This window comes from Carassius carassius, chromosome 31 (genome assembly GCF_963082965.1).
Source record: "Carassius carassius chromosome 31, fCarCar2.1, whole genome shotgun sequence".
In the NCBI taxonomy this organism is placed as follows: domain Eukaryota; kingdom Metazoa; phylum Chordata; class Actinopteri; order Cypriniformes; family Cyprinidae; genus Carassius; species Carassius carassius.
The window spans coordinates 30,683,146-30,710,073 of record NC_081785.1 but is presented as its reverse complement, the minus strand read 5'-3'; the positions used below and the strand labels follow the sequence as shown (position 1 = coordinate 30,710,073).

Sequence of the window (26,928 nt, the reverse complement as noted above, 5' to 3'; positions counted from 1 at the left end):
TTTTAGCCACTCATGAAAATTACAATTTTAATCAAGTATACAAAATGTGCCATATATTCAAATCAACTGGAAAAGTCATGCAAACCTTTCACGCAAAAATGTGCAAAACCGTCCTATTTTTTCTCTTTTTTTATAAATCGCTATTCCTCCACTTACAACAAGACCTCCCAGTGTAATTATTAGTGCTGGTGGAAAGACTAAATCTGTTACTACAATGACAGTGATTCCTGCTGCTACAGCTAGTGCTCCTGCTGATCCAGCTGTGCCTGCTGCAATAAGCCAACGCTGACGTTTTTTGAGAATGTTCTGAGACCACTCATTTTTGTAGTAACCCCACTCATTTTCCTCTGCTAAGTTTTCAATCTTCTCCAGCAGCTCTTTGACCTGATTATGGTTAGGGTCTCTGATGTTGAATGCTTGATATCTGCCACTACTGTTAACCAGTGTCTTTGTCTTATACACACTTTCTCTGATATACTCATCTAATGATGTTCCCTTCAGATGATCAGTGTGAGTGAACAGAATGATGCTGTAACGTACAGCATCTATACCAATGTTGTTCTGGACCCATTTCACAGTTTTCTTCTCTTCATCTTTGAATCTCTTATCCAGTCTGATGACCAGCAGAAACACATGAGGACCAGGAGCAGAGATACAGACACACTTCTCTAATTCATCTTTTATCTTCTCTGCTGGTGCATCAATCAGTCCTGGAGTGTCGATTATTTTCATGTTCTTTCCATCAACACAAGCTTCTTGTATTTTATATGTTTTAGTAAAACTCTGTCGGCCCACAATGGTTTCGACAGCACTGGTCTTTCCTGATCCAATTTTACCCAGCAACACAATCTGAGGATTCACAGACCCTTCGAAACAAATTTCAAATACAGTGGTGATTACAATCTAATGGAAAGTTATATATATATTTTCTTTAAAACAGGTCCTTATATTTTTAATGTCAATTACATTTAAAGGTAGATTAATCTAAATTGAATCAGAAAAATAAAATGTAACATTGACTAACTGCTACATGGTCAGGGGTGTGTTTCCCAAAAGCAACTATGCTGGCAAGTTCAGTTGTTACCAACAGAGTTTAATGAAACTTATGACCATAGTTAGCTAACAATGCTTTTGGGAAACACAGCCCAGGCCAGTTCTTAAAGGGTTAGTACACCCAGAAATTAAAATTGCCCCATGAATTAATTACTATCAAGCCATCCTAGGTGTATATGACTTTCTTCTTTCAGACCAATCCAAACAGAGTTATATAAAAATTGCCCTGGCTCTCCTACGCAGAGAAAAAGTGTTTATGTTTGAAATATGCCTATTTTTCTTACAAAAACACATGGATGTGCTACAGGGGGGCTTTATTCACCCCTCAAAACCGTATGAAGCACTTTTTATTACACATGCCCTCACTTTTGGCTTCTTGAACAAAAACACCCACCGCCTGCAATGATTGGAATAGTGCTTGGAAGTGCCAAGACAACTTTTATATATAACTCCGATTAGATTCATCTGAAAGAAGAAAGTCATATACACCAAGGATGGCTTGAGCGTAAGTAAAACACGGGCTCATTTTCATTTTTGGGTGAATTTAAATATTTAATTGCATTATACAATATGAAACTATGATCAGTTGTTTCAAAGACAAAGATATACACTTACCAATCTCTCCTCCATTTATCTCTAACATCCTCTGAATCTTCTCCAGAAGTTCAGTGACCTGTGAGCGGTTCTGCGTGTCATTATTGTTTAATGAGTGAAATCTTCCATCGCACTCATTAACTAGAGCCTGGAGATCATTACTTTCTCTGATATACTCATCTAATGATTGTTCCTTCAGATGATCAGCGTGAGTGAACAGAATGATTGTGTAACGTCCAGCTTCTTCTCCAAAATTCTTCTGAATCCATTCCATTGTGTTTTTCTCTTCTTCTGTCAATGTCACGTCCAGTCTGATGACCAGCAGAAACACATGAAGACCAGGAGCAAACTTCCTAATACACTTGACTATATTATCCTTCATTTTCTGTTCTGACATTGTCGAATCAAACAGGCCAGGAGTGTCAATGACTGAGATCATCATTTCATCTGTCCCTACTTCTTGATGTTCACAGGTTTTTGTAACTGAATCTGGTAAAATAGACTGCTTAAAATACTGTGAATTCAAGATGGTGTTTCCTGCTGAACTCTTTCCTGATCCAGCTTTGCCCAACAGAACAATCCTGATATCAGATGTTGATACTGTGAATCAGATTAAAATATCTGTGATTAAACAGAGCATTTGACCAGCTTTTAAAAATAACTACTGTTTAAGAATGAGCTCTGATGTTTGGAGTATAGCTGACTTGGTTGATGTAGCTCATGGTTGTATTATGTTTTAAAAGAACAGAAAGATACACTTACTGAAAGGTTTCTTTCTCTGAGCTTCCTGGTACATCTTATTGCTGTAGTGCTGTCCTCTGTTTTCTCTCACCATCATCTCAATCTTCTCCAGGAGTTCAGTGACCTGAGAGCGATTCTCAATGTCTACATTATTGAATGAGTGATATCTGCCATTACACTGAAGAACAAGACCCTGGAGATCATCATTTTCAAGAATATACTCTTGTAATGGTTTCCCCCTCAGATGATCAGCATGAGTGAACAGAATGATGGTGTGGTCAGCAACATCTTTTCCAAAATTTTCCTGAATCCATTTAACTGTGTTTTTGTCTTCTTCTGTGAATCTCCCCACTCTAACGACCAGCAGAAACACATTAGGACCAGGAACAGACATCACCACACATCTCTCTATCTCTTTCTTCATATTCTTGAGTGACAGTGTCGTGTCAAACAGGCCTGGAGTGTCAATTACTGAGATCCTCCTTTCATCAATCTTCACTTTTCCTTCCTCACAAGTTTTAGTAAACGACTCTTGTGAATCTCCTGTCTCAAAGTACTTCAGGTCCAGGATGGTGTTTCCCGTTGAACTCTTTCCTGATCCAGTTTTACCCAGAAGAACAATTCTGAGTTCAGGTGAAGTTGATACTGTGAATAAAATAAATAATAATACAATAATAAATAAATAAAACAATCTGTAATTAAACAGATCATTCCAGCCAGCACACTCACATGGGGCCCAGATGGGTGGCCCCTAGGCAATATAACTGGGGCCCAACCAGATTTGTCCTCAGTTTCCATGAGGGCTCCACATGGGCCAGCCCAGATGAGTTACTGAAATGAACACTGCTCAGTATGCACACTACAGAGTGCTTGGAATAAGACTGAAGCAGCATTGCAGTTAATTAGATAATTAATTTAATTAATTGAGCCGTGACTGAGATTCACTCAACATCTCAGCAGAGGATGATTAAACGACTCTGCAGATCTTTCACACACATCTGATTTTCTGCAAACTCTTTACACTCGATTAAGTCTGTGTTTATGAGGTCACTCATCGAAAAAAGAAAGAGAAATTCTGCACTACTGACAATACAGCATGCCTGTACCAAATGAATTCTTCAGTTACAAACGAAACCTTGGTTCTCTGATTTAATGGAATGAGGGTTCGCCTCATTGACTCTATGGGAATCTCTTGTTTACAATGAATACTGAAGCTTTATTCTTTGTGTTTGTGTAGCTGCATGAACAAATGGCATTTCAACTTGCCAAAAGGGATGGAGTCAATTGTTATACAAGTCGACTCTGAGCGTCATTTCATCATAATATTTCAAATTGATAGCGACAGTCATCTACCTGCATGCAGCCTTAAAGCACGGCATGTTATGAAATTATCATTCTTGCATCTCAGGAAAAGTGAGGATTAACGAGTCGAATAAGATTCATCAAGTACTGCCTATAGTAGACTGATAGTCGAATCATGTGTTTGTATGTGTGTGTGTTTATTTTCTTAAGAAACATGAGATGCCGCAACATGCAATAAAAGGCATCTTTTCCATGTTAATCTGAGTTTTTGTCCTACCCATGATGGCAACAGGCATAGTTTCTATTTCAGGAATGGTTTCTGTTTCTGTGGTGCCCGCAGAATAACATAGGTTTCATAGACAATTGGACGAGCTTTTGGGGCAGACCTGACCTGTTGAAAAGAGATGGTCTTCATCCCTCCTGGGGTGGCGCCACTCTTCTCTCTAGAAATATGGCAAATATTCTTAGTGTTTATACTTGACTAACTGGGGCCCAGGTCAGGAAGCAGACAGACTGGCTAAACCGACCGTCTGCTAGCTGCCTCACGACACAGAGGTCAGCTAATTCTCAACACATAGAGACTCTTTCACCTAGATATCACACTATAGAGACTGTGTCTGTTCCCCGAACTAGAAAAAGGAAAAAACCCAAACCAAGTTAAGATTAACAATTTAATTGAGGTTCAATAAATAAAAAACAGATGCAATATGGATAAACAAATGATAAAGTTTGGCTTATTGAAAATCAGATCCCTTTCTACGAAAACACTTTTTGTAAATAATATGATCACTGATCATAATCTAGATGTGCTCTGTTTGACAGAAACCTGGCTAAAACCTGATGATTACATTATTTTAAATGAGTCCACCCCCCAAGATTACTGTTATAAACATGAGCCGCGTCTAAAAGGCAAAGGGGGAGGTGTTGCTTTAATTTATAACAACGTTTTCAGGATTTCTCAGAGGGCAGGCTTCAAGTATAACTCATTTGAAGTAATGGTGCTTCATATAACATTATCCAGAGAAACAAATGTTAATGATAAATCCCCTGTTATGTTTGTACTGGTTACTGTATATAGGCCACCAGGGCACCATACAGACTTTATTAAAGAGTTTGGTGATTTTACATCCGAGTTAGTTCTGGCTGCAGATAAAGTTTTAATAGTTGGTGATTTTAATATCCATGTTGATAATGAAAAAGATGCACTGGAATCAGCATTTATAGACATTCTGAACTCTATTGGGGTTAGACAACACGTTTCAGGACCTACTCATTGTCGAAGTAGCTGCTTGGCACCGGTACAGGATGGCTGCCTCCGTGACGTGCTCTGCATATGTTTTTGTCTTTTTGTTAGTTTGTCCTGTCTTTAGTTATATTCCTGCAATCAGTTTCACCAGGGATGAACTGCTGAACATTCGGCCTAACGCACCACAAGATGTTTTTCCGGATTTTAATTATTCAGACGTTTTACTGAATATTGTTATCGGAGGAGCAGCGACGCTGATCAAACGCTTCAGGACGCGCAGGCGGGGAAAGCGAGCTGGCGCGCTCGTCAGACTCAGGAAGTGCGGATTTCGAACGCCGTTGCCTAGCATCCATCTGGCAAATCTACGCTCTCTACCCAACAAAACGGACGAACTCCTTCTGCTTTCTCGGACAAATAAGGATTTCACACACTCTGCTGCTCTGTGATTCACGGAAACCTGGCTGAATGACGCCATACCGGACAGCGCGCTCCATCTGCCGGGCTTTCAGCTGTTCAGAGCGGATCGCGATGCAGAATCAACGGGGAAATCGCGCGGCGGCGGGACATGCTTTTACATCAATGAACGGTGGTGTACAGATGTAACTGTGTTAAAGAAGATGTGCTGTCCTGATCTAGAAATGCAGTTTGTCAACTGCAAGCCGTTCTATTTGCCGCGGGAGTTTCACTCGCTCATTCTGGTTAGTGTTTACATTCCTCCGCAAGCGCAAGTAAGTCTGGCTTTACAGAAACTCGCTGAGCAGATCACAGAGACAGAACAACAACACCCGGACTCTGATTAATCATTCTCGGGGACTTTAATAAAGCCAATCTCTCCCGTGAACTGCCAAAATACAGACAGCATGTTACCTGTCCCACCAGAGACAGTAATATATTGGATCACTGTTACACAACAATAAAGGATGCATATCACTCTGTTCCACGAGCAGCTTTTGGACGTTCTGATCACCTTCTGGTTCATCTTATACCGACCTACAGGCAGAAACTAAAATCAGCTAAACCTGTATTAAGGACTGTAAAAAGATGGACTAATGAAGCAGAGCAGGATTTACAATCCTGTTTTGACCTCACTGATTGGAGTGTTTTTGAAGCCGCTGCCACCGATCTGGATGAACTCACAGAGACCGTAACATCATATATCAGTTTCTGTGAGGATATGTGTATTCCTACCAAGGCTCAACTAAATAACAACAATGACAAACCGGGGTTCACTGCAAAACTCAGACAGCTCTGTCAGGCCAAAGAAGATGCTTACAGGAAAAAATAAGGACTCAGTTCACTTCGAACGACTCAGCATCAGTGTGGAAAAGTCTAAAGAAGATCACCAACTACAAGACACCACCCCCCAGCACTGTGGAGAATCAACGACTGGCAGACGATCTGAACGAGTTTTACTGCAGGTTTGAAAGAACACCCATCACCTGCCCTGAACACCTCTCCACACAACCGTTCACACCAATAACAACTCCTGCAACCAACACTGAATGCCTCTCCACACAACCTTTTTAAGTGATCTTCCTGATGTATCCAAATTCCTTAGCATATCCAAAACCTCAGAACAACTTGATGATGTAACAGAAACTATGGACTCTCTCTTTTCTAGCACTTTAAATAAAGTTGCTCCTTTACGCTTAAGGAAGGTTAAGGAAAACAGTTTGACACCATGGTATAATGAGCATACTCGCACCCTAAAGAGAGCAGCCCGAAAAATGGAGCGCAGCTGGAGGAAAACAAAACTAGAGGTATTTCGTATTGCTTGGCGGGAAAGTAACATATCCTACAGAAAAGCTTTAAAAACTGCTAGATCCGATTACTTTTCTTCTCTTTTAGAAGAAAACAAACATAACCCCTTGTATTTATTCAATACATTGGCTTAGAGTTACAAATTACCTGTTCTTATCATCTGATCGTGGTTGTATCACTCTATTAGTTCTAGCAGTGAATGAAGATGTATCCTATCGATCACAAGTGCAGTATGGAGTACCTCAAGGCTCAGTACTAGGGCCGCTACTCTTCACGCTTTATATGTTACCCTTGGGAGATATCATCAGGAAACATGGTGTTAGCTTTCACTGTTATGCTGATGATACTCAGCTCTATATTTCTTCGCAGCCCGGTGAAACACACCAATTTGAAAAACTAATGGATTGCATAGTCGATATAAAAAACTGGATGACGAGTAATTTCTTACTGCTAAATTCTGAAAAAACAGAGGTGTTAATTATAGGACCTAAAAACTCTGCTTGTAATAACCTGGAACATTGTCTAAGACTTGATGGTTGCTCTGTCAATTCTTCGTCATCAGTTAGGAACCTAGGTGTGCTACTTGATCGCAATCTTTCCTTAGAAAGCCACGTTTCTAGCATTTGTAAAACTGCATTTTTCCATCTCAAAAATATATCTAAATTACGGCCTATGCTCTCAATGTCAAATGCAGAAATGTTAATCCATGCATTTATGACCTCAAGGTTAGATTATTGTAATGCTTTATTGGGTGGTTGTTCTGCACGCTTAGTAAACAAACTACAGCTAGTCCAAAATGCAGCAGCAAGAGTTCTTACTAGAACCAGGAAGTATGACCATATTAGCCCGGTCCTGTCAACACTGCACTGGCTCCCTATCAAGCATCGCATAGATTTTAAAATATTGCTTATTACTTATAAAGCCCTGAATGGTTTAGCACCTCAGTATTTGAATGAGCTCCTTTTACATTATAATCCTCTACGTCCGCTACGTTCTCAAAACTCAGGCAATTTGATAATACCTAGAATATCAAAATCAACTGCAGGCGGCAGATCCTTTTCCTATTTGGCGCCCAAACTCTGGAATAACCTACCTAACATTGTTCGGGAGGCAGACACACTCTTGCAGTTTAAATCTAGATTAAAGACCCATCTCTTTAACCTGGCATACACATAACATACTAATATGCTTTTATTATCCAAATCCGTTAAAGGATTTTTAGGCTGCATTAATTAGGTAAACCGGAACCGGAAACACTTCCCATAACAACCTATGTACTTGCTACATCATTAGAAGAATGGCATCTACGCTAATATTTGTCTGTTTCTCTCTTGTTCCGAGGTCACCGTGGCCACCAGATCCAGTCTGTGTCCAGATCAGAGGGTCACTGCAGTCACCCGGATCCAGTACGTATCCAGACCAGATGCTGGATCAGCACCTAGAAAGGACCTCTACATCCCTGAAAGACAGCGGAGACCAGGACAACTAGAGCCCCAGATACAGATCCCCTGTAAAGACCTTGTCTCAGAGGAGCACCAGGACAAGACCACAGGAAACAGATGATTCTTCTGCACAATCTGACTTTGCTGCAGCCTGGAATTGAACTACTGGTTTCGTCTGGTCAGAGGAGAACTGGCCCCCCAACTGAGCCTGGTTTCTCCCAAGGTTTTTTTCTCCATTCTGTCACCGATGGAGTTTCGGTTCCTTGCCGCTGTCGCCTCTGGCTTGCTTAGTTGGGGACACTTCATCTACAGCGATATCGTTGACTTGATTGCAAATAAATGGACAGACACTATTTAACTGAACAGAGATGACATAACTGAATCCAATGATGAACTGCCTTTAACTATCATCTTTGCATTATTGACACTGTTTTCCTAATGAATGTTGTTCAGTTGCTTTGACGCAATGTATTTTGTTTAAAGCGCTATATAAATAAAGGTGACATTGACATTGACATTGACTGCACTGGCTCCGTATCAAGCATCGCATAGATTTTAAAATATTGCTTATTACTTATAAAGCCCTGAATGGTTTAGCACCTCAGTATTTGAATGAGCTCCTTTTACATTATAATCCTCTACGTCCGCTACGTTCTCAAAACTCAGGCAATTTGATAATACCTAGAATATCAAAATCAACTGCAGGCGGCAGATCCTTTTCCTATTTGGCGCCCAAACTCTGGAATAACCTACCTAACATTGTTCGGGAGGCAGACACACTCTTGCAGTTTAAATCTAGATTAAAGACCCATCTCTTTAACCTGGCATACACATAACATACTAATATGCTTTTATTATCCAAATCCGTTAAAGGATTTTTAGGCTGCATTAATTAGGTAAACCGGAACCGGAAACACTTCCCATAACAACCTATGTACTTGCTACATCATTAGAAGAATGGCATCTACGCTAATATTTGTCTGTTTCTCTCTTGTTCCGAGGTCACCGTAGCCACCAGATCCAGTCTGTGTCCAGATCAGAGGGTCACTGCAGTCACCCGGATCCAGTACGTATCCAGACCAGATGGTGGATCAGCACCTAGAAAGGACCTCTACATCCCTGAAAGACAGCGGAGACCAGGACAACTAGAGCCCCAGATACAGATCCCCTGTAAAGACCTTGTCTCAGAGGAGCACCAGGACAAGACCACAGGAAACAGATGATTCTTCTGCACAATCTGACTTTGCTGCAGCCTGGAATTGAACTACTGGTTTCGTCTGGTCAGAGGAGAACTGGCCCCCCAACTGAGCCTGGTTTCTCCCAAGGTTTTTTTCTCCATTCTGTCACCGATGGAGTTTCGGTTCCTTGCCGCTGTCGCCTCTGGCTTGCTTAGTTGGGGACACTTCATCTACAGCGATATCGTTGACTTGATTGCAAATAAATGCACAGACACTATTTAACTGAACAGAGATGACATAACTGAATTCAATGATGAACTGCCTTTAACTATCTTTTTTGCATTATTGACACTGTTTTCCTAATGAATGTTGTTCAGTTGCTTTGACGCAATGTATTTTGTTTAAAGCGCTATATAAATAAATAAAGGTGATTAGCCAGTCAGCTTTATCCCGGTTACAAATAGTTCAAAATGCAGCAGCTAGACTCTTAACCAGGACTAAAAAACGGGAGCATGTTACACCAGTTTTACGTTCTTTGCACTGGTTGCCCGTGCGTTATCTAGTACATTTCAAACTTATTCTTTTGGTGTTTAAATCATTAAATGGTCTGGACCCTCCGTATCTTTCGGAACTACTTACTGAGTATCGTCCTGTTCTTTCTCTCCGGTCATCTAACCAGAAACTGCTATGTATCCCAAAGTCAAAGCTGAGGTGCAGAGGCGACCGGGCTTTTTCAGTAGCTGCACCCAGATTATGGAATGCTTTACCTCTGTGTATTCGCTCTGTATCATCCTTATCTGTTTTTAAAACTATGCTAAATACGCATCTTTTTGAATTAGCATATTCTAAGTGAGGAAGTGGTATTGAAATGTTTGTTTTATTATGATGTTTTTATTTGTTTTGTGCAATTGTCTATTACAATATGTGCAGCACATTGGACAACCTCGGTTGGGATAAATGGTGCTATATAAATAAATTTGACATTGACATTGACAATGATGAACTGCCTTTAACTATCATTTTGCATTATTGACACACTGTTTTCCTAATGAATGTTGTTCAGTTGCTTTGACGCAATGTATTTTGTTTGTTGTTTAAATAAATAAAGGTGACTTGACTTGACTGTGACATCAAAGCTTCAGTGTTACTCAAGATGTCAGACTGATTGTCTATTAAGCCTAATAAAGTGGTTCTCAAAGTTATAATAATTTTAAACTTGTTATTAAAGTATAGATCCGTTTGAAAATTTATTATTTGACTTGCTCTTAAAGACAGACCCTTGCTGCCACCTGCTGGCACAACTGTGTAACTTCATTGACTAACAAGCAGGTCTAGAACACTGCTGATACTGGTGAAATATCTGCACTCCTGGAAAGCCTCTTTTCCAGTCAAATTAGAGAATCAGAACTAACTAACATGCATATATTATATACATATAATAATAGTCCAAAATGCTTACTTATAGGCCTAAAGAAAAAAAATAAAATAAATAAATAATAATAAATAGACTCAAAACCAACACAAGGTAAATTCTTTCACTGCAATACCTCTACCCTGAGAAACTACATACAGGATAATCTGAAATTTGATTTAACTCTTGAGTAATTCAGACACAGTTATCAAGAGGCACTGTATGGTTCTCAACAGGGCTGTTCACAGCGGGTGGTCTGGTGGCTAGAGCCACTGGCTGCCCCATTGCACTCATTGGTTAACCACTTAAAAAAAACTTAAGTAAGATAACCTATTTGCAACACAACTGAGCCCCACATGGGTTGGCTGGCTGGGATTTAACAGCGTATAAAAAAAACTCTTTAAGAAAGAGCTCTAACCTTCTCTGATCCTCTTGATCTTCTCCAGCAGTTCAGTAACCTGAGAGTGATTCTCCTTGTTCTTATTGTTGAATGAGTGAAATCTGCCACTAAACTCTTCTGTAAGTGCCTGTAGATCTGGATTGTCTCTGATGTAATCATCTAATGATTGTTCCTTCAGATGATCAGCGTGAGTGAACAGAATGATGGTGTGATGTACAGCATCTTCTCCAAAGTTCTTCTGAATCCATGTCTTTGTGTTTTTCTCTTCTTCTGTGAATCTCATGTCCAGTCTGATGACCAGCAGAAACACATGAGGACCAGGAGCAGACATACGGACACACTTCACTATTTCATCTTTTATCTTCTCTGCTTGTGCATCAATCAGTCCTGGAGTGTCAATTATTTTCATGCTTTTTCTAGCCACATGTGCCGTATGTAGTTTGCAGGTTTTAGTAGAAAAATCCGCTGGATTTTTCCTCTTAAAATGATCTTGACCCATGATGGCATTTCCTGCAGCACTCTTTCCTGACCTAGTCCTTCCCAGAAGCACAATTCTTGGTTTATTTGACCCTGCCGTTCAGAATGTTAAAATCCAGAAATGATTACAATCTAGAAATTCAAAATGAACTAAATTACAGCAAACAAATTGTCAAAATAGATTTAATGATGTTAATTTAAAATGAACTGGAACATACAGTATGCAGTAACTGATGCAGGACGGATACTAAGACATTTACGTGGACATCAGTAATCTAATGATTTACCTTATTCTGAATGACACAATATTACGATTAAAGTGTTAACATGAGTTGCTTTTAGAATATTCCTTTCATGTTCTTGTTTCTTGTTTCCTTTCATGTTCTGTTTTAATGGCACACATAATAACATCACCACACACGCCATTCGATGTCCCCTCCAGATTTTCACATATCAACATACTAACATACTAACTCGTGGCCTCAAGATAAGTAACTCGTGGCCTCAAGATACTAACTCGTGGCCTCAAAATACTATCTCGTGGCCTCAAGATAAGTAACTCGTGGCCTCAAGATACTAACTCGTGGCCTCAAGATACTATCTTGTGGCCTTAAGATAAGTAACTCGTGGCCTCAAGATACTAACTCGTGGCCTCAAGATAAGTAACTCTTGGCCTCAAGATAAGTAACTCTTGGCCTCAAGATACTAACTCGTGGCCTCAAAATACTATCTCGTGGCCTCAAGATAAGTAACTCGTGGCCTCAAGATACTAACTCGTGGCCTCAAAATACTATCTCGTGGCCTCAAGATAAGTAACTCGTGGCCTCAAGATAAGTAACTCTTGGCCTCAAGATACTAACTCGTGGCCTCAAAATACTATCTCGTGGCCTCAAGATAAGTAACTCTTGGCCTCAAGATACTAACTCGTGGCCTCAAAATACTATCTCGTGGCCTCAAGATAAGTAACTCTTGGCCTCAAGATACTAACTCGTGGCCTCAAAATACTATCTCGTGGCCTCAAGATAAGTAACTCGTGGCCTCAAGATACTAACTCGTGGCCTCAAGATAAGTAACTCGTGGCCTCAAGATAAGTAACTCGTGGCCTCAAGATACTAACTCGTGGCCTCAAGATAAGTAACTCGTGGCCTCAAGATAAGTAACTCGTGGCCTCAAGATACTAACTCGTGGCCTCAAAATACTATCTCGTGGCCTCAAGATAAGTAACTCGTGGCCTCAAGATACTAACTCGTGGCCTCAAAATACTATCTCGTGGCCTCAAGATAAGTAACTCGTGGCCTCAAGATACTAACTCGTGGCCTCAAGATAAGTAACTCGTGGCCTCAAGATAAGTAACTCGTGGCCTCAAGATACTAACTCGTGGCCTCAAAATACTATCTCGTGGCCTCAAGATAAGTAACTCGTGGCCTCAAGATACTAACTCGTGGCCTCAAGATACTATCTTGTGGCCTTAAGATAAGTAACTCGTGGCCTCAAGATACTAACTCGTGGCCTCAAGATAAGTAAGTGTAATATAGTATCTTGAGGCCACGAGTTACTTATCTTGAGGCCACAAGTTACTTATCAAGTTACTTACTTATCAGTTAGTATCTTGAGGCCATGATTTACTTATCTTGAGGCCACGAGTAAGTATCTTGAGTGAAGTGAAAAGTGCTACACGACGGTAATAACTTGATTAAGGTGTGTACATGTCTGTACTGCACTTCAATAATGTGACTAAAATAGCAATACTCCACATGTCTTTATTCAATTTGTGATTACTTTGAGTATGACTTTGGCCATATTAAGGTAATCAAAAAAAACTCTGATTACATGGAAGATTCTTAATCAGAGTATTGGGTTACTCGTATTAAAATCTGAGTATTTTTGTCCATCTAAACAAACGGATTATTCCAATTTTACCATGATTAAGACAATACTCTGATTAAGAATCTACCATGTAATCAGTGTTTTTTTGATTACCTTAAGTTGGCATAATAAGTCATACTCAACATAATCAATATAATCAACATAATCAAATAAAAGTACAAATATCAAAAATAAATATTTAAAAAAACTTAACATCCAAAACTGTATATGGCATCATAACGAAGATGAACTATATGTTGATATGTGAAATTCTGGGTTAGACTTCGTATGGCGTCATGTGGTGATGTAATTACGTGTGCCATTAATCAATCTATGTACTATAACATTTAAAATGAGATCATGAAAGGAGAATTCTAAACGCAGCTCATGTAAACACCTCAATCGTAATGTTGTCTAAGGTAAATAATTAGATTACTGTTGTCCATTACAGCAACCTGGATAGATTTTATTTTTGCATTCCTGACACAAAATGCTGGTATTATTACATCGAAAATTTCTTATTATAGACACAAAAAGACAAACACACTTACAGAATTGTTTATTACGCTGAGCTTTCTGGTACATTTCAATGGTGTAGTGCAGTAATCCATTCTTCTCGACCATTTTATTTATTTTCTGTATGAGTTCAGTGACCTGAGAGTGATTCTCCTTGTTCTTATTGTTGAATGAGTGAAATCTGCCACTAAACTCTTCAGTAAGTGCCTGTAGATCTGGATTGTCTCTGATGTAATCATCTAATGATTGTTCCTTCAGATGATCAGCGTGAGTGAACAGAATGATGGTGTGATGTACAGCATCTTCTCCAAAGTTCTTCTGAATCCATGTCTTTGTGTTTTTCTTCTCATCTTTGAATCTCTTATCCAGTCTGATGACCAGCAGAAACACATGAGGACCAGGAGCAGACATACAGACACACTTTTCTAATTCATCTTTAATCTTCTCTTCAGGTGCATCAATCAGTCCTGGAGTGTCGATTATTTTCATGTTCTTTCCATCAACACAAGCTTCTTGTTTTTTACAGGTTTTAGAAAAACTCTGTCGGCCCACAATGGTTTCGACAGCACTGGTCTTTCCTGATCCAGTTTTACCCAGCAACACAATCTGAGGTTTTCCAGACCCTTCAATACAAATTTCAAATAATCAGTGTTTAGAATGCAGGCAATAAACAAACAGACAAACAAACCACAATAAAAAAGTACTAAATTAACTTAATGCTATGCAATATGGAATTAATCAGACATATATGTCATATCATATGATGGTGATAATATGTTTCAAAGACACACACACACACTCACTCACAGAACAGTTCTCTGTTTAATCTCCACTGAGCTTCTTCGAACATCTTATTAGTGTAGTACCCTTTTCCATTCTCTTTCATCCTCTCAATCTTCTCCAGAAGTTCAGTGACCTGTGAGCGGTTCTGCATGTCATTATTGTTTAATGAGTGAAATCTTCCATCGCACTCATTAACTAGCGCTTTGAGAGCATCAGATCTTCTGATATACTCATCTAATGGTTTTCCCTTCAGATGATCAGCGTGAGTGAACAGAATGATTGTGTAACGTGCAGCTTCTTTTCCAAAGTTCTTCTGAATCCAATTCACAGTGTTTTTCTCTTCTTCTGTGAATTTCACATCCAGTCTGATGACCAGCAGAAACACATGAGGACCAGGAAGTGACATCTCCACACAATTCTTTATTTCATGCTCCACTTTCTGTCCTGACATTCTCGTATCAAACAGGCCTGGAGTGTCAATGACTGAGATCCTCCGGTCACCAGTCAGATCTTCTATTTTCTTACACGTTTCAGTACATGACTCTTGTGAATCATCCACTGTAAAACACGGTGTGCCCAGTATAGTGTTTCCAGCTGAACTCTTTCCTGAACCAGTTTTACCCACCAGAACAATCCTGATATCAGATGAGTTTGATCCTTTGAACCAGATTAAAACACCCAGGATTGAACAAAGCATTTAATAATAATAATAACAATAATTACATTCAAATTATTACATGATTTGTAATGGTTTAATGTGTCAATTATATGGATAGTTCACCAAAAAATTATTTACCCACCCTCAAGCCATCTCCCACATGGAAAAAACCTATATTAACATATATGTTTTAATATAGGTTTTGATATAGGTTATATATATATATTTATATATACATACATACATACATACATACATATACAGTACATATATGCACACATATATTTACACATATGTGTACATATATGTACACATATATATGTGCATACATATACCTATATAGGTACATATATGCACGTATATATGCACCTATATGTTCACCTATAAAATCCATTAAAATTATAAAATCTATTAAAATCCATAGCTGCTAGGCAACATAAATAAAAGTCCAAAATATAGAAATGAAAGTACAGAAAACATTGCTTTTGCATTGCATTTGGTGGATGTAACGGTGAATGTGTGGATGTGTATGAGCTGTGATGTGAATCTGGAAGTGACTTGAAATTGAAAAAAACGTTTGACAAAATAAAAATTAAAAACCATTTTGCTATACATTTCCTTCTTTTCCACTATCTTCATACAAGAAAGAATTGACCTTGTAAATGTTTCTGGAAAACATGTAGATATCATAGTTAAATATCATGTTAATATATTGCCATAGTTAAATTCCATAACATGCCAATTACATGTGATACCAATTTCACGTGTTCACACATACATAAGTTCTTGCATAATTTTTTTTTCGTTAATTTTTAGTTTTTGCCTTGATAATAGAAAATATGAGCTAGGCATCATGTATGACAGTCAAAAATGAGATATGAGCTACAAAATGACCAGATCCTGCCATTAGCTATATAGAAGACATATCTTGTATGTATAGGGCTTATATGTGGATATGAAGAAGCAATACAGGAGACCTATATTTCCTGTATATGCACATATATGCACCTCAATTTTGCCTATATGTGGCATATATACGCATATATGCAGTATATGAATAAAGGGTGAATAAAGGCCTTATGTTTGTGTATAATATCCATATTTAAAACCTTATGAACTGTAATATCTAGCTTTGTAAATATCAATGTATCCAGAATTGTGCAACTATACTCCATTGTGTGACTGATCATTTCTTCCATTACATACGATGAAGGGCAAATGGTCATTTTGAACCCTGACACAGGGGCATAGCTATCATTTGTGAAGTGAGGGGTACAGAAATGTAATAATACTTTTGTTTGTCTAATTGACAGTTTTTTTTAGTATTATTTATTTTGGGATATGGGACCAAGGGTGAGAAGGAATAGGAAGGGGTCGGTAAGGAGGCTGGCCGGAGGGGAGTTCTTAGAATTGGTCTATGTGCACACAGCACAGACGGCCACAAAATGATGAGTATCTTGTTCGCGGGTGGGCCACCATAAACGAGTGCCCCTAATGCCGGTATAGGCAGCCAGTTTAGATGAGTGAGCCCACTGAAGTAGCGCCAGACGAGCAGAAGCGGAGATGAAAAGGAGATTTCTGGGACATTTACGAATCGAAGCGTCAGGCTTTACGTTCTTAGAACCGGGTCGGTAGGAAATAGAACAGTCAAAACAGGTAAAAAAAACAATGCCCAGCAAACCTGACGACCATTTAATCTCTTGGCTGAACGAATATACTTGAGGCTCCTATGGTCTGTCCACACAATGAAAGGAACGTAGGAACCCTCCAACCACTGACGCCATTATCCTAGGGCAAGGTGAATAGCAAGTAGTTTGCAGTTACCCACGTCGTAATTTTGCTCAGAGGGAGATAACCAATGTGAAAAATACGCACAGGGATGGACTTTCCATCAGAGGAGAAACGCTGGGAGAGTATGGCCCCAACGCCTACCTCAGATGCTTCAACCTCGACAATAAACTGCTCGGAAGTGTCGGCAGTCATAAGGATGGGTGCTGAAGTGAAAAGGATCTTAAGATGGTTGAAAACATTCTGGCCAGACACTTAAAACTGGTCTTGAAGTTACAAATAAAGCGGCAATAAAAATTAGCAAACCCCAAGAAACGCTGCAGAGCGACGTGAGAGTCAGGGACTGTGGGATTAAAATCCTGCCATGATTCAAAACTGAAAATAAAGTTCTGAAAGGTTGAAACTAAGTGTTCGAAAACTCAAAATCTTACAAAAAAAGTTTTGCAAGATCAAAAAATAAGATTTGCAAGCTTGAAAAATGTAAAAAAAAGTATCTCTGCAAACATTATGTTGTTTTTGAGATTTCCTTCAGAACTGCAACATTTTTTGTTTTACGATGTTTCAAGTTTCAAATTTGTCACTGTTCTCCCAGTGTATAGTTTGTTTTCCAGATTTGAAACCTTGTAAATGGTGATCTGAAAACTGGTGTGCGAATAGGTGAAAAAAAGTTTTGAAACTCTGAAAACTGAGGTTCAAAAGGGCGAAACTTATTACATTACATTACATTTGCACTCCTATTGCAGACAATTTTTCAGAGCCGAGTTTACAACACCCACTTTGCGGAGATACGCCCACACAGTCAGCTTGCGACTCACGTGATTTGTGGTTTCGTTGTCACGCAGCTCTGCTCTGAAACTGAAACTCAGACTGAGCGAAAATGAAGCTTCGCAACCTCGCAACTAAAAAAAAGGCTGGAGGGAGGGCCTTCTGCTCTTGGCCAATGCTTTGCTGTCTGCTGACGTACAGTCCAATCACAAGTCGTATTTACTGGAAAGGTGGGATTGACCGACTGCTCCGTCAATGACAAAAGCACACAGGATACGCAAACAGAGGATGCACAGATTTCTGGCCACAAGGCGGTCCCGTCTAGGATGGTTAGGTCCGGTCCTAAAATGTAAAAAAAGGTTACCAACTTGTCGCTGGAATTCACCATACAATTGCCAGTAGCCACTGAGTTTACCACTGATAGACCTGCAGTGCATCATTACTCACCTCACGCAGTGAACGACTCACTTTCCTCAACTCAGTTTCTTTTTCGGGGGCGGGGGGTTGGTCCTGTAGCTAATTTCACACAATGATTACAAATTACAAAATTTACTGAAATATTTTAATGAAAAAAAATACACTGTACACTTTTCTGAATATTTAAATATAATATCTAAATATTCTTTTGGATGCACTATAAAAGTCACTTTAATTGTAATATTCGGTCTCTACATGAAGACAGAGTCAGTGGTCCACTGCGTGAGGAAAGGGAGTCAGCAGATGAGGAAAGTGAGTCGTGAGGAAAGTGAGTGGTGAGGAAAGTGAGTCGTTCGCTGAGGAAAGTGAGTTGTTTGCAGTGTGAGGAAAGTGAGTCATGAGTTGTTTGCTGCTTGAGGAAAATAAGTCGTTCACTGCGTGAGGAAAGTGAGTCGTTCGCTGCGTGAGGAAAGTGAGTCATTCGCTGAGGAAAGTGAGTCGTTCGCTGCGTGAGGAAAGTGAGTCATTCGCTGAGGAAAGTGAGTCGTTCGCTACGTGAGGAAAGTGAGTCGTTCGCTGCGTGAGGAAAGTGAGTCATTCGCTGAGGAAAGTGAGTCGTTCGCTACGTGAGGAAAGTGAGTCATTCGCTGCTTGAGGAATGTGAGTCACCAGCTGCATGAGGAAATTGAGTTGCCAGCTGAGGAAAGTGAGTCGTGAGGAAAGTGAGTCGTTCGCTGCATGAGGAAAGTGAGTCGTTCGCTGAGGAAAGTAAGTTGTGAGGAAATTGAGTCGTTCGCTGCGTGAGGAAAGTAAGTCGTTCGCTGAGGAAAGTGAGTTGTTTGCTGCATGTGGAAAGTGAGTCGTTCGCTAAGGAAAGTGAGTTGTTTGCTGCATGAGGAAAGTGAGTCGTGAGTTGTTTGCTGCTTGAGGAAAGTGAGTCGTTGCTGCGTGAAGAAAGTGGGTCGTTCGCTGCTTGAGGAAAGTGAGTCGTTCGCTGTGTGAGGAAAGTGAGTCATTCGCTGAAGAATGTGAGTTGTTTGCTGCTTGAGGAAAGTGAGTCGTTCGCTGCGTGAAGAAAGTGAGTCGTTCGCTGCATGAGGAAAGTGAGTCGTGAGGAAAGTGAGTCGTTCGCTGCGTGAGGAAAGTGAGTCGCCAGCTGAGGAAAGTGAGGCGTTCGCTGTGTGAGAAAAGTGAGTCGTTCGCTGTGTGAGGAAAGTGAGTCATTCGCTGAGGAAAGTGAGTTGTTTGCTGCATGAGGAAAGTGAGTCGTTCGCTGCGTGAGGAAAGCGAGTCGTTCTCTGTGTGAAAAAAGTGAGTCGTTCGCTGAGGAAAGTGAGTCGTTCGCTGCGTGAGGAAAGTGAGTCATTCACTGCGTGAGGAAAGTGAGTCGTTCACTGCGTGAGGACAGTGAGTCGTTCGCTAAGGAAAGTAAGTTGTTTGCTGCATGAGGAAAGTGAGTTGTGAGTTGTTTGCTGCTTGAGGAAAGTAAGTCGTTGCTGCGTGAGGAAAGTGAGTCGTTCGCTGCGTGAGGAAAGTGAGATGTTCGCTGCATGAGGAAAGTGAGTCGTTCTCTGCGTGAGGAAAGTGAGATGTTCGCTGCATGAGGAAAGTGAGTCATTCACTGCGTGAGGAAAGTGAGTCACCGGCTGCGTGAGGAAAGAGAGTCGTCAGCTGAGGAAAGTGAGACGTTCGCTGCGTGAGGAAAGTGAGTCGTTCGCTGCATGAGGAAAGTGAGTCGTTCGCTGCGTGAGGAAAGTGAGTCGTTCGCTGCATGAGGAAAGTGAGTCGTTCTCTGCGTGAGGAAAGTGAGTCACCGGCTGCGTGAGGAAAGAGAGTCGCCAGCTGAGGAAAGTGAGACGTTCGCTGTGTGAGGAAAGTGAGTCGTTCGCTGCATGAGGAAAGTGAGTTGTTCGCTGCGTGAGGAAACTGAGTCGTTCGCTGCGTGAGGAAAATGAGTCGTTCGCTGCATGAGGAAAGTGAGTCGTTCGCTGCGTGAGGAATGTGAGTCAATGTGAGTCACCGGCTGCGTGAGGAAAGAGAGTCGCCAGCTGAGGAAAGTGAGACATTCGCTGCGTGAGGAAAGTGAGTCGTTTGCTGTGTGAGGAAAGTGAGTCGTTCCCTGAGGAAAGTGAGTTGTTTGCTGCGTGAGGAAAGTGAGTCGTTCGCTGCGTGAGGAAAGTGAGTCGTTCCCTGAGGAAAGTCAGTTGTTCGCTGAGGAAAGTGAGTTGTTTGTTGCGTGAGGAAAGTGAGTCGTTCGCTACGTGAGGAAAGTGGGTCATTCACTGAGGAAAGTGAGTTGTTTGCTGCTTGAGGAAAGTGAGTCGTTCGCTGCGTGAGGAAAGTGAGTCGTTCTCTGTGTGAAGAAAGTGAGTCGTTCGCTGAGGAAAGTGAATCGTTCACAGCGTGAGGAAAGTGAGTCACCGGCTGCGTGAGGAAAGTCAGTCGCCAGATGAGGAAAGTTCGCTGCATGAGGAAAGTGAGTCGTTTGCTGCGTGAGGAAAGTGAGTCAGCGGCTGCGTGAGGAAAGAGAGTCGTCAGCTGAAGAAAGTGAGACGTTCGCTGCGTGAGGAAAGTGAGTCGTTCGCTGCATGAGGAAAGTGAGTCGTTCGCTGCGTGAGGAAAGTGAGTCGTTCGCTGCATGAGGAAAGTGAGTCATTCTCTGCGTGAGGAAAGTGAGTCACTGGCTGCGTGAGGAAAGAGAGTCGCCAGCTGAGGAAAGTGAGACGTTCGCTGTGTGAGGAAAGTGAGTCGTTCGCTGCATGAGGAAAGTGAGTTGTTCGCTGCGTGAGGAAAGTGAGTCGTTCGCTGCGTGAGGAAAGTGAGTCGTTCGCTGCATGAGGAAAGTGAGTCGTTCGCTGCGTGAGGAATGTGAGTCACCGACTGCGTGAGGAAAGTGAGTCGTTCGCTGCATGAGGAAAGTGAGTTGTTCGCTGCGTGAGGAAAGTGAGTTGTTCGCTGCGTGAGGAAAGTGAGTCGTTCGCTGCGTGAGGAAAGTGAGTCGTTCGCTGCATGAGGAAAGTGAGTCGTTCGCTGCATGAGGAAAGTGAGTCGTTCGCTGCGTGAGGAAAGTGAGTTGTTCGCTGCGTGAGGAAAGTGAGTCACCGGCTGCGTGAGGAAAGAGAGTCGCCAGCTGAGGAAAGTGAGACATTCGCTGCGTGAGGAAAGTGAGTCGTTTGCTGTGTGAGGAAAGTGAGTCGTTCCCTGAGGAAAGTGAGTTGTTTGCTGCGTGAGGAAAGTGAGTCGTTCGCTGCGTGAGGAAAGTGAGTCGTTCCCTGAGGAAAGTCAGTTGTTCGCTGAGGAAAGTGAGTTGTTTGCTGCGTGAGGAAAGTGAGTCGTTCGCTACGTGAGGAAAGTGGGTCATTCACTGAGGAAAGTGAGTTGTTTGCTGCTTGAGGAAAGTGAGTCGTTCGCTGCGTGAGGAAAGTGAGTCGTTCTCTGTGTGAAGAAAGTGAGTCGTTCGCTGAGGAAAGTGAGTCGTTCACAGCGTGAGGAAAGTGAGTCACCGGCTGCGTGAGGAAAGTTAGTCGCCAGCTGAGGAAAGTGAGTCGTGAGGAAAGTGAGTCGTTCGCTGTCTGAGGAAAGTGAGTCGTTTGCAGAGGAAAGTGAGTCGTGAGGAAAGTGAGTCATTCACTGCGTGAGGAAAGTGAGTCGTTTGCTGCATGAGGAAAGTGAGTTGTTCGCTGAGGAAAGTGAGTTGTTTGCTTCTTGAGGAAAGTGAGTCGTTCGCTGCGTGAGAAAAATGAGTCATTCGCTGCGTGAGGAAAGTGAGTCGTTCGCTGAGGAAAGTGAGTCGTTCGCTGCGTGAGGAAAGTGAGTCACCGGCTGCGTGAGGAAAGTGAGTCGCCAGCTGAGAAAAGTGAGTCGTGAGGAAAGTGAGTCGTTCGCTGCCTGAGGAAAGAGAATCGTGAGGAAAGTGAGTCGTTCGCTGCCTGAAGAAAGAGAGTCGTGAGGAAAGTGAGTCGTTCGCTGCCTGAGGAAAGTGAGTCGTGAGGAAAGTGAGTCGTTCGCTGCGTGAGGAAAGTTAGTCACCGGCTGCGTGAGGAAAGTGAGTCGCCAGCTGAGAAAAGTGAGTCGTGAGGAAAGTGAGTCGTTCGCTGCCTGAGGAAAGAGAGTCGTGAGGAAAATGAGTCGTTCGCTGCCTGAGGAAAGAGAGTCGTGAGGAAAGTGAGTCGTTCGCTGCCTGAGGAAAGTGAGTCGTGAGGAAAGTGAATCATTCGCTGAGGAAAGTGAGTCATTCGCTGCGTGAGGAAAGTGAGTCGTTCGCTGCGTGAGGAAAGTGAGTTGTTCGCTGCGTGAGGAAAGTGAGTCACCGGCTGCGGGAGGAAAGTGAGTCGCCAGCTGAGGAAAGTGAGTCGTGAGGAAAGTGAGTTGTTCGCTGCCTGAGGAAAGTGAGTCGTTCGCTGAAGAAAGTGAGTCATGAGGAAAGTGAGTTGTTCGCTACGTGAGGAAAGTGAGTCGTTCGCTGAGGAAAGTGAGTTGTTTGCTGCATGAGGAAAGTGAGTCGTTCGCTGAGGAAAGTGAGTTGTTCGCTGCGTGAGGAAAGTGAGTCGTTCGCTGCGTGAGGAAAGTGAGTCGTTCGCTGCGTGAGGAAAGTGAGTCGTTTGCTGCGTGAGGAAAATGAGTCATTCGCTGCGTGAGGAAAGTGAGTCGTTCGCTGAGGAAAGTGAGTCGTTCGCTGCGTGAGGAAAGTGAGTCGTTCGCTGAGGAAAGTGAGTCGTTCGCTGCGTGAGGAAAGTGAATCACCGGCTGCGTGAGGAAAGTGAGTCATTCGCTGCGTGAGGAAAGTGAGTCGTTCGCTGAGGAAAGTGAGTCGTTCGCTGCGTGAGGAAAGTGAATCACCGGCTGCGTGAGGAAAGTGAGTCGCCAGCTGAGGAAAGTGAGTCGTGAGGAAAGTGAGTCGTTCGCTGAAGAATGTGAGTTGTTTGCTGTTTGAGGAAATTGAGTCGTTCACTGCGTAAGGAAAGTGAGTCGCCGGCTGAGTAAATGAGTCGTGAGGAAAGTGAGTCGTTCGCTGCGTGAGCTGCGCAATTGTATCGTGGATTCCAGCGACAAGTTGGTAACCTTTTTTACATTTTAGGACCGGACCTTACCATCCTAGACGGGACCGCCTTGTGGCCAGAAATCTGTGCAATCCTCTGTTTGCGTATCCTGTGCACTTTTGTCATTGACGGAGCAGTCGGTCAATCCCACCTTTCCAGTAAATACGACTTGTGATTGGACTGTACGTCAGCAGACAGCAAAGCATTGGCCAAGAGCAGAAGGCCCTCCCTCAAGGCTTTTTTTAAGTTGCGAGGTTGCGAAGCTTCATTTTCGATCAGTCTGAGTTTCAGAGTTTCAGAGCAGAGCTGCGTGACAACGAAACCACAAATCACGTGAGTCGCAAACTCGCAACTGTGAGGGCGTATCTGCGCAAAGTGGGTGTTGTAAACTCGGCTCTGAAAAAAATTGTCTGCAATAGGAGTGCAAATGTAATGTAATGTAATAAGTTTCACCCTTTCGAACCTCAGTTTTTTTGAAAACTTTTTTTCACCTATTCGCACACCAGTTTTCAGATCACCATTTACAAGGTTTCAAATCTGGAAAACCAACTATACACTGGGAGAACAGTGACAAATTTGAAACTCTGAAAAAATTATTGCACAACACCGTTAAAAAGACTGTTGCACTTCTGAAGAAGGAAAACTCAAAAACAAAATTATGTTTGCAGAGATTTAATTTTTTTCTACCACTTTGCAAGCCTGCGAAGCTCTGTTTTCAGAGTTTCAAAAAAAATTTCACACATTCGCACACCAGTTTTCAGATCACCATTCATAAGGTTGCAAACCTGGAAAACAAACTAATACAGTGGGAGAACACTGACAAATTTGAAACTCTGAAAAATTATTTGCGCAACATCGTAAAAACATGTTGCAGATCTGAAGAAGCAAATCTCAAAAAAACAATGTTTGCAGATATATATATATATATATATATATATATATATATATATATATATATATATATATATATATATTTTTTTTTTTTTTTTTTTTTTTTTTTTTCAAGCTTGCAAATCTTATTTTTCGATCTTGCTAAACTTTTTTCGTAAGATTTTGAGTTTTCAAACACTTAGTTTCAACCTTTAATTTTCAGTTTTGAATCATGGCAGGATTTTAATCCCATAATAATAATCTGGCAAAGGAGGAGGAAAGAAGTAGGAGAGTTAATTTAGGGAGAAGGGAGAACAGGTGTAAAAGGATTAAGCACGAAGACTAGAGTAAATGAGGAACAGCTGAAGGAGATTAATAGAGCAAAGGGAAATGTGTGTGCGTAATAGGAGAGTGAGTGTGTGTGTGATAAAGAGAGGGAGAAAGAGAAAGAAGTCAGGATCATGACATTAAACTTCACTGAAATGCTTGTGTTGAAATGTTTTGCTTTGTACCCATGATAATACTATGTTGGATGTTAAGTTTTGTTAAAGCCACTGGTAGAAAGCCTTTGCGCTAGGTTTACAATCAATGTGCATAACAGTGACTATAAAATATGTATTTTAAGTAAGGATATTACATTTATGAATTTTGATATTGTGATATGCACTACTTTGCACTGTTTTTGATTGGACATTGGACTAGTAGACTTGGAAACCCTTGTGTAGAGAAGATACTTTCAATTAAGGACTGTATCATATGTTTCCAACTAAACTAAATTATTTTTCTTTATCACTTGGCCCACCCCCTCTCTCATGTCTGGAGATGGGCCTGCTGTCAGTCAAACTCTTGGCGAAGGATCAGTTAGCACTGTATTATTCAGATGCTTTTTATCATCTGGAGATGACATGAAAAACACATATAAAGCATATATTGTCACAATTGTGTGTTTACTGTCTTATTTCACATGCGACTGGATTAGATACTCATGTGCTGGATTGTCATGAGTTGGCTAAAGCAGGATGCTACATTAGAGGGGATTTAGAAGTGAGAATAAGCAATGCCGACTGACAAAGAACATACAGCTTGGAAGAGCCAGGATGTTTTTAAATATAACTGATTGTATTCATCTGAAAGAAGAAAGTCATATATACCTAGAATGACTTGAGGGTGAGTAAATCATGGTGTCATTTTCATTATTGGGTGAACTAACCCTATAAAATTAATGACATTTAAAAAACTAATAAATATTAGGTAAAAAAAAAAAAAAAAAGTCAATTAAACTATGTACTTATGGCATTGACTTGTGTCCTTTGTTGTGTCCTTTCATGAGCCCCTGAGTTGTCTAGAAGGTGATACTGATTCTCTGAAATGATATTGCAATACAGTTGTGACAGATGAACATTCATACGTCTACATGCAGAGTTGAGGAAGTTACTCATGTTAAAAGTAGTTAAACAGATAGCATTCACTTCACAGTTACCCTTTAATTGCTGCCTGCATTATATTTAATAAAGCACATGCAAAAGACCTGAACCAGAAGAGACAAAACCTGTTTTACAGAATACGGAAGTGCATTCTGCAACCCCCCCCCCCCCCCCCCCCCGCTGGGTGTGTCGAGAAAGACATACAAAATATGAACAAAATGGATTTCCTCCAGGACAGGTTTGAAAACCCCTGATTTACACAACCTCTATACCATAACACAGAGGTTTTGTTGTTTTAACAGAAAACAATTTTGAATCGTTGGAGTTAATATTCGAAATTTCACAAGTTTATCTTTTGAGAGAAGCTGCTTGTATTAAAAGTTTTAATAATCTAGAAAGTGTGTTTATTTATATGATAGGGTAAATGAATATCAGGAAACCAGATGACGGAAATTAAACCATACATATGGGTTGTCATTCTCAAAGTAATTGTGAAACCAAATAATTGTAACGTTAAGTCGGTTAGTTGAAAAAGTAGCAAAATATGGAAAAAAGCTGAAAGCATTTGAGCCACTGTCGGACTATTTAAACTATAGTTATACAGAAAGTTAACAGAATTTGTACATTTACTATGAGTCTTAAGGGCTTCATACATACATAACACAATTAAAGATAATATTTATATATAGTTATTGTGAAAGCATGCTTTGGTAAATCTCTGAATATTGCCGAAGGATGACAAGGACAATAAAAACAAGATAAAAAAAATGAAACTGGAAAAGTGGATAAAATGTGAAATGACTAAAGAGATCTTACCAGATGAATCACTGTCATCGTCTGGAATTAGACGTTCTATAAAATTACAAAGATTGATTTTTTTTGTTGTTTTTTTTAGTATTTATAAATATCAAATAAATATTATTTATATATTCTGATTGTATCCATATACCAGGTTATATACTTCTGAATGTACTCACCTGTCTCACTCATTTTGTTTTGTTTTTTTAGTTTGGTTTTGAAAACTTCTAAAGAAGCTGTAAAAAAAAGAAAGAAAACAAGACAGAAAGAAAGAAAGAAAGAACTTAATAAATAAATAAAAAGGTAAATAAATTATGTAATTATTTTTAAGCACACATTGTCATTTTTGCAATTGAAACCCAGCCTCACTGGCCTCTTCCTACGTTCTTTTAAAAATAT

At 40.8% G+C, this 26,928-nt stretch overlaps 2 protein-coding genes across 2 annotated transcripts in view; one reads left to right on the top strand and one right to left on the bottom strand.

Annotated features, from left to right (window-relative positions):
- LOC132111963 (putative E3 ubiquitin-protein ligase UBR7) overlaps positions 1-26,928 on the top strand; it is a 361,771-nt gene that overhangs the window by 140,173 nt on the left and 194,670 nt on the right. The gene's annotated exons all lie outside the window — the stretch shown is intronic.
- Positions 76-26,721, bottom strand: LOC132111874 (uncharacterized). Its single transcript, XM_059519509.1, has 7 exons — positions 26,709-26,721; positions 14,795-15,427; positions 14,038-14,610; positions 11,147-11,698; positions 2,404-3,033; positions 1,621-2,247; positions 76-866 (listed from the first exon to the last, which is right to left on the bottom strand). The coding sequence occupies exons 1-7, from the start codon at positions 26,719-26,721 to the stop codon at positions 76-78; spliced, it is 3,819 nt and encodes a 1,272-aa protein (XP_059375492.1).